Source organism: Bubalus bubalis, chromosome 16, assembly GCF_019923935.1.
Source record: "Bubalus bubalis isolate 160015118507 breed Murrah chromosome 16, NDDB_SH_1, whole genome shotgun sequence".
In the NCBI taxonomy this organism is placed as follows: domain Eukaryota; kingdom Metazoa; phylum Chordata; class Mammalia; order Artiodactyla; family Bovidae; genus Bubalus; species Bubalus bubalis.
This window is the reverse complement of record NC_059172.1, coordinates 68,854,972-68,868,221: the sequence shown is the minus strand read 5'-3', so window position 1 is coordinate 68,868,221 and position 13,250 is coordinate 68,854,972. Positions and strand designations below refer to the sequence as shown.

Sequence of the window (13,250 nt, the reverse complement as noted above, 5' to 3'; positions counted from 1 at the left end):
CTGGAAGATCCCCTGGAGGAGGAAATGGCAACCCACTCCAGGACAGAGGACAGAGGAGCCTGGCAGGCTACAGTCCATGGGGTCGCAAAGAGTCAGACACAACTGAAGCAATTTAGCACTTAGCACTCTCTTCAGGTAATGACAACTAGCTTCCTCTTGAGATGTGCTGAAATATCCTATCTTAACCCAAGTAAGGGTATTTGGATAAATATAGCCTGAGACTCCCTTCCTTTCTTGCTGATGTTCATCCCCTCTGAGGGTTCCTTAGGGCATTAATCTAAGGTAGCATGAGCCAGTGTTCATGAAGTTTTTCATTAAACATCAATTCTCTAAATTCTCCAAAAAGCACAGAAAGGAGGGATAGTTTAAATTACTATATATTCAGATTTTTTATCTTACTAGCTGGGTTTCTTTAATATTATCCTGACTTGGGGGAGGGGGCTACTTTTAGCTTACATTGAATATGCTAGTTAACTGGTAGTCATTTTCTGCTAATACTTATTAATGAAATCTAGCTTAAATTTTTATTTTTAAGACCAAATGAATTGTCAACTAATCTAGTCAATGCAAGAATCAATATACTTTCATAGGACTACAACAGATGAAAAAAATGACTTACATATGACTAAACAATTATTTGGATTCATCTAGTCTCCTGGACTTATTTTCTGAGTTTTATTTTAATGACAATTAAATCTAGTATTTTGACAGGTGGAATTATCCAAATTTTATTATTACTAAGCAGGTTGAAAGGTTTTAACTGGTTGGTGAACCAGTTTCGTGATGTACCTGGGTACAATTTCATTTGAATGAAAATGTTTTTCTGTTTCAATTCTCATTGATCTCTCTTTCCATTTGATCATTCTCTTAAGAAAGTGGCCAAGTAGGAAACAGTAACAAATATTTCTGTTTAGAATCATAACTTACATTGGCCCCAAATCACAGTTAGATTTGCCTATATGGAGAAAGTCTGTAAGGCTAATTTCTTAGTCTTCTTCTCCATCTGATAATAAATTAATTTTTGTGAACCTACTATGTGAAGACTACTGACTAAAATTCCGTGTTAATTTTGCAGGTGATGGAAGTTAAAGGACAAATGATCCATGTCTCGGAATCAAATTCCATTTTATTCTTGGGTTCTCCATGTGTGGACAAGTTGGATGAACTTATGGGACGAGGGCTACATCTCTCAGACATCCCTATCCATGATGCTACTCGAGATGTCATCTTGGTTGGTGAGCAGGCAAAGGCCCAGGATGGGCTGAAGAAGAGGATGGATAAATTAAAAGCAACTTTAGAAAGAACTCACCAGGCCCTGGAAGAAGAGAAAAAGAAAACAGTGGATCTTCTATACTCCATTTTCCCTGGTGATGTAGCCCAGCAGTTGTGGCAAGGGCAGCAAGTGCAGGCCAGAAAGTTTGATGATGTCACCATGCTGTTTTCAGACATTGTTGGCTTCACAGCCATATGTGCCCAGTGTACCCCCATGCAAGTCATCAGCATGCTGAATGAACTGTACACAAGATTCGACCACCAATGTGGATTTTTGGATATTTATAAGGTAATGAGGTTTGGTTATTTATATAAAGTATTTTTAGTGGTAAATTATCATCTTCGTTAAATTACAAGCATGCAATATATTTTTCTATTTAAACAAGAATAAGTGATGGATAATTTTCATTTAGAAATATTCAGAATACAAGTATTTCTGATCTTTGAGTGAATTTTCGCTATGAGTTGATTTATATATTTGTCAGAAAGGAAAAATTCTATGGAACTAATCTTCTAAATTCATTATTATCAAAAAGATAAAATAAGCTTGCTGAAATATAGACAACTTTTAACCACATAATTAGTTTTCCTTAAAGACTAGGATTATAATATAAACTAAAAATTTTATATCGGTAGTTAAAAGGAACAGCAATTTATGTTAAAACATGCATTGCATTATCATTATCAATGCATTATCTTTGTATTATCATCATTATTATTAACTAAATCACAGTTAATCAGTATTTTCTACTTCATTGAGAATTAATTGAGATCCTTTTCATTCTGAAAAAAATGCATATAAATGTTCTAGCTATTGTCCAAATAACCAATGATTTTTAGTGGAAGCATGTTAATTTTCCAAGTTACTTGATGGAAGAGTTTTGAAAATGTGTGCAGGTCACCGTTTGTTAGCCTGACTTGGTGAGCTGCTTATTAATTTCTTTTTCTTTATTTTCAAATGGCAGATAATTGCTTTACAATGTTATGTTGGTTTCTGCCCTATATCAGCATGAATCAGCCATAAGTATATATATGTTCCCTCCCTCTTTGAATCTCCCTCCCACCTCCCTTCCATCCATCCCTCTAGGTTGTCACAGTGTAACACTAGATTCAGCTCCCTGTGTTATGCAGCAACTTCTCATTAGCTATCTGTTTTTTATATGGTAATATATGTATTTCAGTGCTGCTCTCTCAATTTGCCTCACCCTCTCCTTCCCACACTGTGTCCATATGTTTGTTCTCTATGTTTACAGAGTCTCTATTTCTGCCCTGCAAATAGGTTCATCAGTACCATTTTTCTAGATGCCATATATATGTGTTAATATATGATATTTGTTTTTATTTTTCTGACTTACTTCACTCTGTATAACAGGCTCTAGTTTCATCCACCTCACTAGAATCAACTCAAATTTGTTTCTTTTTCTGACTAATGTTCCATTGTGTATATATATATATATGTGGTATATATATATATATGTGGTATATATATATATATGTGGTATATATATATATATGTGGTATATATATATATATATATATATATACCACAACTCCTTTTCCATTTATCTGCGGATGGACATCTAGGTTGCTCCCATGTTCTGGCTATTGTAAATAGTGCTGCAATGAACATTGGGGGTCATGTGTCATAATTTAAAACAATTATGGTTTTAATTTCTTATTAAAATTATAGCAATATTTTGAGTGATTCAGCTTTCCATCCATCTAATGAATAACTGTGACTTTACCTTGTACATGGATTACATAGTGAATGACTTTTTTTTTTAATATGAAGGACAGTCATTACTTTTAGTAAAAACAAACTAGTTGAACTAGTGATTTTTATTTTCTTTTTTACATCATTTAAACTTCTCTTCATAGTATGATCTTCACATAAGCAGATTCAAAAAGAACTTGTTTTACATTTTAGTTTCATATTATGGTCCAGAGGGTGTTTTCATTAAGGTATATCTCCTTTAGGGAAAGATATTCACTAGTTTCATTAAGCCTCTCTTCAAGAGGTCTTCCCAACCCACGGATTGAACCCTGATCTCCTGCACTGCAGGCAGATTCTTTACCACTCTAGCCACTAGAGGTGACTTATGCATGATACATAGCCAATGTTAAATATTTTAGAAAGCCTCTTCTGTGTAGTAAACATTCAATGTGATATACGTATGAGGGATTTGCTTTATTATATAAAATAAAAGTTTTTATAAATTAACTTTCTTATGTTTTATTTTTATGTAATTTATGGTAGAAGTAGCCAATGTCTGATGCTAAATGGAGACATATGAATCTATCATTGTCAATGCCAGAAAAGAAAGCAGATTGTCCTGAATTTCCAGCACTATTTTTCCTTCAGACTTTGTATGCTCTTTATTTTGGGGGGCACCTGACTTGCAGGATCATAATTCCCCAACCAGGGATTGAACTCGTGAAGCAGTAATAGCACACAGTAGTAATCACTGGGTAGCCAGCGAATTCCCTAGACTTTGTGCACTACTGCACAAGCCCTGCAACCACGATCTCTCCCTTCTAAATCATTGGTTTGCCATGCTAGTTTCCTTCAGCTGAAGAATTCCATGGACTGTATAGCCCATGGGGTCACAAAAGAGTCGGATGTGACTGAGCAACTTTCACTCACGTTCATTTTTTCTTCAGCTAAAGTAGTTGTATTTTTTGTGGCCCTAAGTCTGTAAAACTAAATGAGTGTGAAAAATATAGATATATTATCTTATGGTAAAAAATAGAAATCTCTGATTTAAATATACATATAAGTTTGGTTTTGAGACAAGAAATGTGATAACTGCTGAGGTTACCAAAATAAATGAATAAATACAGAAGTAAAAAAAAAAAATAGCAAACAATTTTGGTTCAGAAATTATCTTAAACTGAACTTTCTTATGAATTTTAGTGATAAATTTTAAGGTAAAATGATACCAGAGCCAGTTTTTAAATTTTTTTTAAAAAATTGGATGTAAGATTCTTTAAATTCTATAGTGCTTTACAATTTTTCAAAATTTTCATGCACATGACTTTATATAATACCACAGGAAACGCTTTTTTACCCTCAACCCTATTTTGCCCCCTCCCCTTCACTCTCCCTATTGATAAACCACTAGTTCACTAGTTTAATCTTTATATCTATGAAAAGTCTCCTTTTCTGTTAAAGCATTGGTTGTATTTTTAATTTTCAATATGTGATATCATACAGTATTTTTCTATTCTGCTTGACTTATTTCACTAGGAATAATGCCTGCTAAGTCCATTCATGTTATTGCAAATGGGAAAATTTGATTGTTTTTATGACTGAGTAGTGTTCTATTGTCTACATAAAACACATCTTCTTTATCCATTCATCTGTTGTTGGACACTTTAGGTTGCTTCCATTCCTTGGCAATTATAAATAATAAATGATGCCCCTAGGAACTTTGGGAGCATCTTTTTGTATTAGTCTTTTTGTTTCTTTCTAATGTATACCCAGGAGTGGAATTCCTAGGTCATATGGTAATTCTATATTTAGTTTTTTGAGAAACCTCAAAATTGGCTACTGCAAGACAATGGCACCCCACTCCAGTACTCTTGCCTGGAAAATCCCATGGACGGAGGAGCCTGGTAGGCTGCAGTCCATGGGGTCGCTAAGAGTCAGACATGACTGAGCGAATTCCCTTTCACTTTCACTTTCATGCATTGGAAAATGAAATGGCAACCCACTCCAGTGTTCTTGCCTGGAGAATCCCAGGGACAGGGGAGCCTGGTGGGCTGCCGTCTATGGGGTCGCACAGAGTCGGACACGACTGAAGTGACTTAGCAGCAGTAGCAGTACCAGTTTACCTGCAGAGTGGCTGCACCAATTTATCAATATTTTCCCACTAACAGTGTAGGAGGGATCCCTATTCCCTGCATCCTCACCAACTTTTATATTTTTTCTTTTTAATGATAGCTATTCTGACCTCTGTGAGGTGATATCTCCTTGTGGTTTTGATTTGCATTTGCCTGTTGATTAGCAATACTGAGCATCTTTTCATGTGCTCGTTGATCATCCATTTTTATCAAGTTGCTAATATTTTTTATGTTGAGTTTTATAAGATGTTTATGTATGTTGGATATTAACTCCCTATTGGTCATATCATCTGAAAATATCTCTTCCTGTTCAGTAGATTAGCAAGGAGGGGACATACCTCAACATGATAAAAGCCACATATGAAAACCCGAGATCTAACATCATACATCATACTCAATGGTGAAAATATGGAAGTATTTCCTTTAAGGTCAAGACAAGACAAAGATGTCCACTCTCACCACTTTTACATTTTTGGAAGTTCTGGCCACAACAGTCATATGAGAAAAAGAAATAAAAGGAATCCAAATTGAAAAAGAAGTAAAACTTTTACTGTCTGCAGATGATATGATACTATACATAGAAAATTCTAAAGAGGCCACTAGAAAACTACTAGAGCTCATCAATTCATATGATAAAGTTATACAAAGTTAATATACATAAATCTGTTACATTTCTCTACACTAACAGTTAAATATCAGAAAGAGAAATTAAAGAAGTAACCCTATTTATGGTTGCATCAAAAAGAATAAAATACCTAGGAATAAATCTGTCTAAGGAGGTAAAAGGCCCACACTCAGAAAACTGATGAAAAACACTGATAAAAGAAACTGAAATAGAGAGAAAAATATATCATGTTCTTGAGTTGGAAGAATCAATATTGTCAAAATGACTGTACTATCCCAGGCAATCTACAGATTTAAAATGATCCCTGTCAAAATGCCAATGACATTTTTTACAAAACTGGAACAAATGATTTTAAAATTCATGTCGAGAGATACAAAAGACCTCAGTGTGCCAAAATAATCTTGAGAAAGAAAAACAGAGCTGGAGGAATTGAGCTTTCTAACTTCAGACTATACTCCAGAGCTACAGTCATCAAAAGAGTATGATACTGGCATAGAAACAGACAATCGATCAGTAGAACAGAATACAGAGCCCAGAAGTAAATTCCAACAGTTTTGGTCAATGAATCTATGACAAGGGAGGCAAGGATATATGACAGAGAAAATACAGTCTCTTTAATAAGTGGTGCTGGGAAAGCTGGACAGCTACCAGTAAGAGAATAAAATTAGAATATTCTCTAACACCATACACAAAAGTTAACTCAAAATGGATTAAGCTCTTAAATGTAAGGCAAGATACTATAAAACTCCTAGAGAAAAACATCAAACACTGTTTGACATAAATTTCAGCAATATATTTTTTTGAGATCCATCAACTAGAGTAATGGAAACAAAAGCAAAAAATAAGCAATTGATTAAACTTAAAATAGTTTGCACAGCAAAGGAATGTATCAACCAAGCCAGGTATGTGAGTCAATTTCTGTTTTGTAAATAAGTTCATTTTTGTTATTGTTTTAGATTCCACATATAAATGATATCATATATTATTTATCTTTGACTCACCCCACTCAGTAAGACAGTCTCTAGTTCCATCCATGTTGCTACAAATGATAGTATTAATATTTCATTCTTTTGATGGCATCATATTCCATTGTGCATATAAGCCAAATTTTCTTTATCCACTCCTCTGTTGGTGGACAGCAGGTAGCTTCCATTTCCTGATTGTTGGAGTGCATTGCTTTTTGAATTAGAGTTCTTATCTTTTCCAGGTATATGTCCAGGAGTGAGATTGCTGAATCATATGATAACTCTATTTTTAGTTTTTGACGGAACCTCCAGACTGTTTTCCATAGTGGCTGCACTAATTTACATTCCCACCAACAGTGTAGCAGGGTTTTCTTTTTTCTACTCTCTCTCCAGCTTTTATTATTTGTATGATGATGTCCATTTTTACAGGTAAAAGGTGATAAAACCTCATTGTAGTTTTGATTTCATTTATCTAATAATTATTTGCATTTCTCTAATAAGTAGCAATGTTGAGGTTATCTGTATGTCTTCTTTGGAGAAATCAATTTAGGTCTTCCGTGCTTTTTTTAACTGGTTTGTTTATATATGTATATTTATAGTTCTATGAGCTATATATATATATTTGGAAATAAAGACTTTGTCAGTCACATTGTTTCCAAATATTTTGTCCCAGTCTGTAGACTGTCTTTTTGTTTTGTTTATGATTTCCTCTATTACAAAAAAGGCCTCTTGATTAGGCCTCATTTGTTTATTTTGTTTCTATTTATTTTGTCTCGGAAAAATGATCTGAGAAAATATTGCTATGATTTATCTCAAAGAGCATTTTTCCTATGTTCATTTATAGGAGTTTTATGGTATCATATCTTATATTTACAATTTTGAACCATTTTGAATTTATTTTTTATACAATATGGGAGAATGTTCTAACCTCACTGATCTACATGTAGCTGCCCAGTTTTCCCAACACCACATGTTGAAGAGTCTGTCTTTTCTCCATTATATTTTCTAACCTCTGTTGAAGACTAATTGAGTGGGTTTATTTCTAGGTTCTCTAGTCTGTTCCATTGATCCATCTGTTTTTGTACTTATACCACATTGTTTTGATTACTGTGGCTTTGTAGTATTGTCTGGAGTCTGGAAGGATTTTCATCCAGCTTTGTTCTTTTCCTCAATATTGGTTTGGTAATCCTGGTTCTTTTATGGTTACATATAAATTTTAGGATTATTTCATCTACTTTTGTGAAAGTTTCATGGGTAATTTGATAGGGTACACTTTAAATCTATAGATTTCTTTGGGTAGTATGGCCATTTTAATAACATTAAATCTTCCAATCCAAGAGTATTGGATATCTTTCTGTTTCTTTGAATCACCTTCAGTTTCCTTTATATGTTTTATAGTTCTCAGCATAGCAGTTTCTCACCTCCTTGGTCAGGTGTACTCCTTGATATTCTATTTTACTTTTGATCTTATTTTAAGCCTTTTTTTTTTTTTTTTACTTTCTCTTTCTGATGTTCTTTGTGAAAGTGAAAGTCACTTAGTCATGTCTGAATCTTTGCAACCCCATGGACTACACAGTCCATGGAATTCTCCAGGCCAGAATACTGGAGTGGGTAGCTGTTCCCTTCTGCAGGGGATCTTCCCAACCCAGGGTTCAAACCCATGTCTCTCACATTGCAGGTGGGTTCTTTACCAGTTGAGCCACCAGGGAAGCCCAAGAATACTGGAGTGTCTAGCCTATCCCTTCTCCCGTTTATTTTCCCAACCCAGGAATCCAAACGGGGTCTCCTACATTGCAGGTGGATTCTTTACCAACTGAGCTATCAGGGAAGTCCAATATTTCATTGTAGTGCAAAGAAATGCAAAATATTTCTGTATATTAACCTTGTATCATGCTACATTGATTAACTTATTTATCAGTTCTAAGAATTTTTGTGTGGAGTCTTTCAGGTTTTCTATATAGCGTATCATGTCATCTACATATAATGACAATTTTACCTCTTCCCTTCACATTTGGATATCTTTTATTTGTTTTCCCTGTCTGATTCTTCTGGCTAAGACATCCACTACTATGTTGAATAGAAGTGATGGGAATGGTATCCTTGTTTTGTTCCAGAATATAGCAGGAAGGCTTCTAGTTTTTCAGTGTTGAGTATTATGTTGGCTGTGGGTTTGTCATAAATAACTTTTATTATGCTGAGATATGTTCCCTCAGTACCCACTTTGGTGACAATTTTTATCATGAATGGATACTGAATTTTATCAAATGCTTTTTCTGTACCTATTGAGATGATCTTTTGATTTTTGTCTTTTCTTAATGTGGTGTACTACATTTATTGATTTGCATATATTTAGCCATCCTTGTAGCATATTGAAAAGCAGAGACTTACTTTGCCAACAAAGGTCCGTCTAGTCAAGGCTATGCTTTTTCCTGTGGTCATGTATGGATGTGAGAGTTGGACTGTGAAGAAAGCTGAGCACTGAAGAACTGATGCTTTTGAACTGTGGTGTTGCAGAAGACTCTTGAGAGTCCCTTGGGCTGCAAGGAGATCCAACCAGTCCATTCTGAAGGAGATCAGCCCTGGGATTTCTTTGGACGGAATGATGCTAAAGCTGAAACTCCAGTACTTTGACCACCTCATGCGAAGAGTTGACTGATTGGAAAAGACTCTGATGCTGGGAGGGATTGGGGGCAGGAGGAGAAGGGGATGACAGAGGATCAGATGGCTGGATGGCATCACTGACTCGATGGACTTGAGTCTGAGTGAACTCCGGGAGTTGGTGACAGACAGGGAGGCCTGGCGTGCTGCGATTCATGGGGTCGCAAAGAGTCGGACATGACTGAGCGACTGAACTGAACTGAACTGAGCCATCCTTGTGATCTGAAGTGAATTCAGTTTGATCATGCTGTATAATCCTTTTTATGTGTTATTGTATTTGGTTTGCTAATGTTGTATTGAGGCTTTTTTCATCTATATTCATCAAAGATTTTGGGCTATATTTTATTTTTTAGTAGTATCTATGTCTGGTTTTGGTATATAGGGGATGGCCAACTTTGGGTCATTTTTTATTCCATTTTCTTGTTCTTTTTTCTGGGATTCCTACTTTGTATAGATTCCATGCTTTATATTATCCCATAGGTCTCATGTGCTGCTTCCATTTTTTAAACTTTCTCTCTGCTTTCTGATTGGGTGATTTCTGTTATTCTATATACTTTTTAATTTATTTTTTCTGCTTTTTTTCCTCCATTTTATTTATTTCCTCACTGAACTTTATTATTTTTTCTGCTGAATTAATATCAGTTGTTATTTTCATAATCCTTTGGATTATAGGTTAGGTTGTTTTTTGAAGAAGTCATGTATTGCTATGAATTTGCCTCTTAGGACTGCTTTTGTTGAAGTCCATAGATTTTTTACAGTTGTATTTTCATTGCCATTTGTCTTGAAGTATTTTCTGATCTCCTCTTTGATCTCATTGTTAGCCCACTGATACTTTGTTTAGTCTCCACGCATATCCCACTGTATATTCTTCCCTAGGAGCTGTCCACTGGTACTGTACATCACCTACATATGAATCTTCAAATTGTGAACTTTCAAAGGTGGGAATTTGTGTTCACATGTCCAGTTGTGTAAGTTAGTTCATGTGTCTGGCATACATTGTACCAGCATGCATCCTCTACAAGGGGTTGTGCTTTTGTGAACTATACTGGACAGTAGTATATAGAGTGCAGTAGGATAGTGTCTTTACTTCAAGCCCAGGTATCTGGAAGTGTAAAAGCAAATGTAATAGCAATGGTGATATAGCTGGTACTGCTAAGAAGAACCAAGCAATAACAATGGAAACAAAAGTGAAATAATTGAGAGAGTGAAGTGAGGCAGAAAGATGGTAGACATCACTCATTCTTATAACATGAATTGTTGAACCATTGGCATGATTCTAAACAACAAGATCATGGAACATGTGAAGTCTGCTTTGCCAGTGATGTTGAAAATAATATCAATGAAATATGGAAAAATGATGGAGCAGATGGAGAAAATTCTCAGATGCAGAATCAGCATCAGCAATCAGTCCCACTCAGCTTAATACTGATTCAAGAGAAAGCTAATAGTCTTTATGAAGACTTGAAGAATAAACATGGCAAAGAATCAGAGGGAACATTTTTTAATGCCAGCCATGACTGGTTTTATTGGCTTAAGGCTTGAGCCAAACTTCACAATTTAAAAGTAAGTGGCAAAGAAGAAAGTGCAGATATGATGGCTGCTCGGGAATTCTTGAAATGCTTTGAGAAATTATTGATTAAGGTGTGTATTTACCCAAGCAGGTTTTTTTTTTTAATTTTATTTTATTTTTAAACTTTACAATATTGTATTAGTTTTGCCAAATATCGAAATGAATCCGCCACAGGTATACCTGTGTTCCCCATCCTGAACCCTCTTCCCTCCTCCCTCCCCATACCCTCCCTCTGGGTCGTCCCAGTGCACCAGCCCCAAGCATCCAGTATCGTGCATCGAACCTGGACTGGTGACTCGTTTCATACATGATATTATACATGTTTCAATGCCATTCTCCCAAATCTCCCCACCCTCTTCCTCTCCCACAGAGTCCATATGACTGATCTATACATCAGTGTCCAAGCAGGTTTTTAATGTGGATGAGACAAGTTGTACTGGAAGAAAATGCCAGACCAAAGTTACGCCATCATGGAGGAAAAGTTGATGTCAGTCCATAAAGCAGCAAAGGATATGCTGACTGTTGTTTGATGGCAATGCTTCTGTTGATATGAAGCTGAAGTCTCTTTTAGATTATTATTCAGAAAACCCCGAAATTCTTAAAATCATAGCCAAGGAGTCTCTTCCTGTTGTGTGGAAGATTAAGTCCAAAACCTGGTTACAAAATGTCATTTTCCAGGACTGATCTTTAAACTACACTATCCCAGAGATAGAGAAATATTGCTTGGAGAAGGGCATTCCATTCTGCATTATTTTGTTGTTAAACAGTGCTCCTGGTCACACACCATTTATGGACAATTTTATTTTCATTTTACCATCAAAGTAGTACATATGTCACTCAGTATTGCTTCACTTATCCAACCAATGGACCATATAGTTATATAATGACTTTAGAAATACCATTTATGTCACATTTTTTGTCAGACAGTAAGTGAACGATAAAACAATCTTGTGACGATTTTACGTGGACTATTACATCTTGTTGTGGGTGTTCAGTCACTGAATTGTGTCTGAATCTTTGTGACCCCATGGACCACAGCACACCAGGCTCTTCTGTCCTGGAATTTTCTCAAATTCATGTCCATTGAGGTAGTGATGCTATCTAAATATCTCATCCTCTGCTGCAACCTTCTTCTTTTGCCTTCAGTCTTTTCCAGCATCAGGGTCTTTCCCAATAGTCAAAGCTTCACATCAGGTGGACAAAGTATTGGAGCTTCAGCTTCAGTATCAGTCCTTATAATGAATATTCAGGGTTTATTTCTGTTAGGATTGGCTTGCTTGAAATCCTAGCTTTCCAAGGGATTCGTCAGAGCCTTCTCCAGCACCACAGTTCAAAAGCATCTATTCTTTGGTGCTCAGCCTTCTCTGTGGTCCAACTCTCACATTTGTACATGACTGCAAGAAAAACCATAGTTTTGACCTTTGTCAACAAGTAATGTATCTGATTTTTAATATGCTGTCTAGGTTTGTCATAGTTTTCTTTCCAAGGAGAAAGCATCTTTTGATGGCTGCAGTCACTCTCCACAGTGATTTTGGAGACCAAGAAAATAAAATCTGTCATTGCTTCCACTTTCTCCCCTTCTGTTTGCAATGAAGTGATGGGACCGGATGCCATGATCTTAGTTTTTTTTAATGTTGAGTTTTAAGCCAGATGATTCACTCTCCTTTTTCACCTTCAGCAAGAGGCTCTTTAGTTCCTCCTTACTTTCCTCCTTTAGGATAATGTCATCTGGATATCTGAGGTTATTGATATTTCTTCAAGCAATCTAGACTCCAGCTTGAGCTTCATCCAGCCTGGCAGTTGGCATAATGTTCTCTGTATATAAGTTAAATAAGCAGGGTGACAGTATACAGCCTGACGTACTCCTTTCCCAATTTTGAACCAGTTCGTTGTTCCATGTCCAATTCTAACTGTTGCTTCTTGACCTGCATACAGATCTCAGGAGGTAGATAACGTGGTTTCATATTCCCATCTCTTTGAGTTCTCCACAGTTTGTTTTGATCCACACAGTCAAAGGCTTTAGTTTACTCAGTGAAACAGAAGGAGATGATTTTCTGAAATGCCCTTGCTTTTTCTATGATCCATTGGATCTTGGCAATTTGAGCTCTGGTTCTTGCCTTTTCTAAATCCAGCTTGTACATCTGGAATTCAGTTCACATTCTGTTGACAGCCACATTGAAGGATTTTGAGCATGACTTTGCTAGCATGTGAAATGAATGCAGTTGTGCAGTAGCTTGAACATTCTTTGGTATTGCCTTTCTTCAGGATTGGAATGAAAAATGACCTTTTCCAGACCTGTAGCCACTGCTGAGTTTTC

The 13,250-nt window shown here is 35.9% G+C and overlaps 1 protein-coding gene across 1 annotated transcript in view; it reads left to right on the top strand.

Annotated features, from left to right (window-relative positions):
- The window catches only part of GUCY1A2 (guanylate cyclase 1 soluble subunit alpha 2), a 516,653-nt gene that overhangs the window by 319,901 nt on the left and 183,502 nt on the right, over positions 1–13,250 (top strand). The window contains exon 5 of the mRNA XM_025266957.3: positions 1,076–1,561. Coding sequence (XP_025122742.1) covers positions 1,076–1,561 — 486 coding nt within the window. The remainder of the gene's footprint in view (positions 1–1,075; positions 1,562–13,250) is intronic.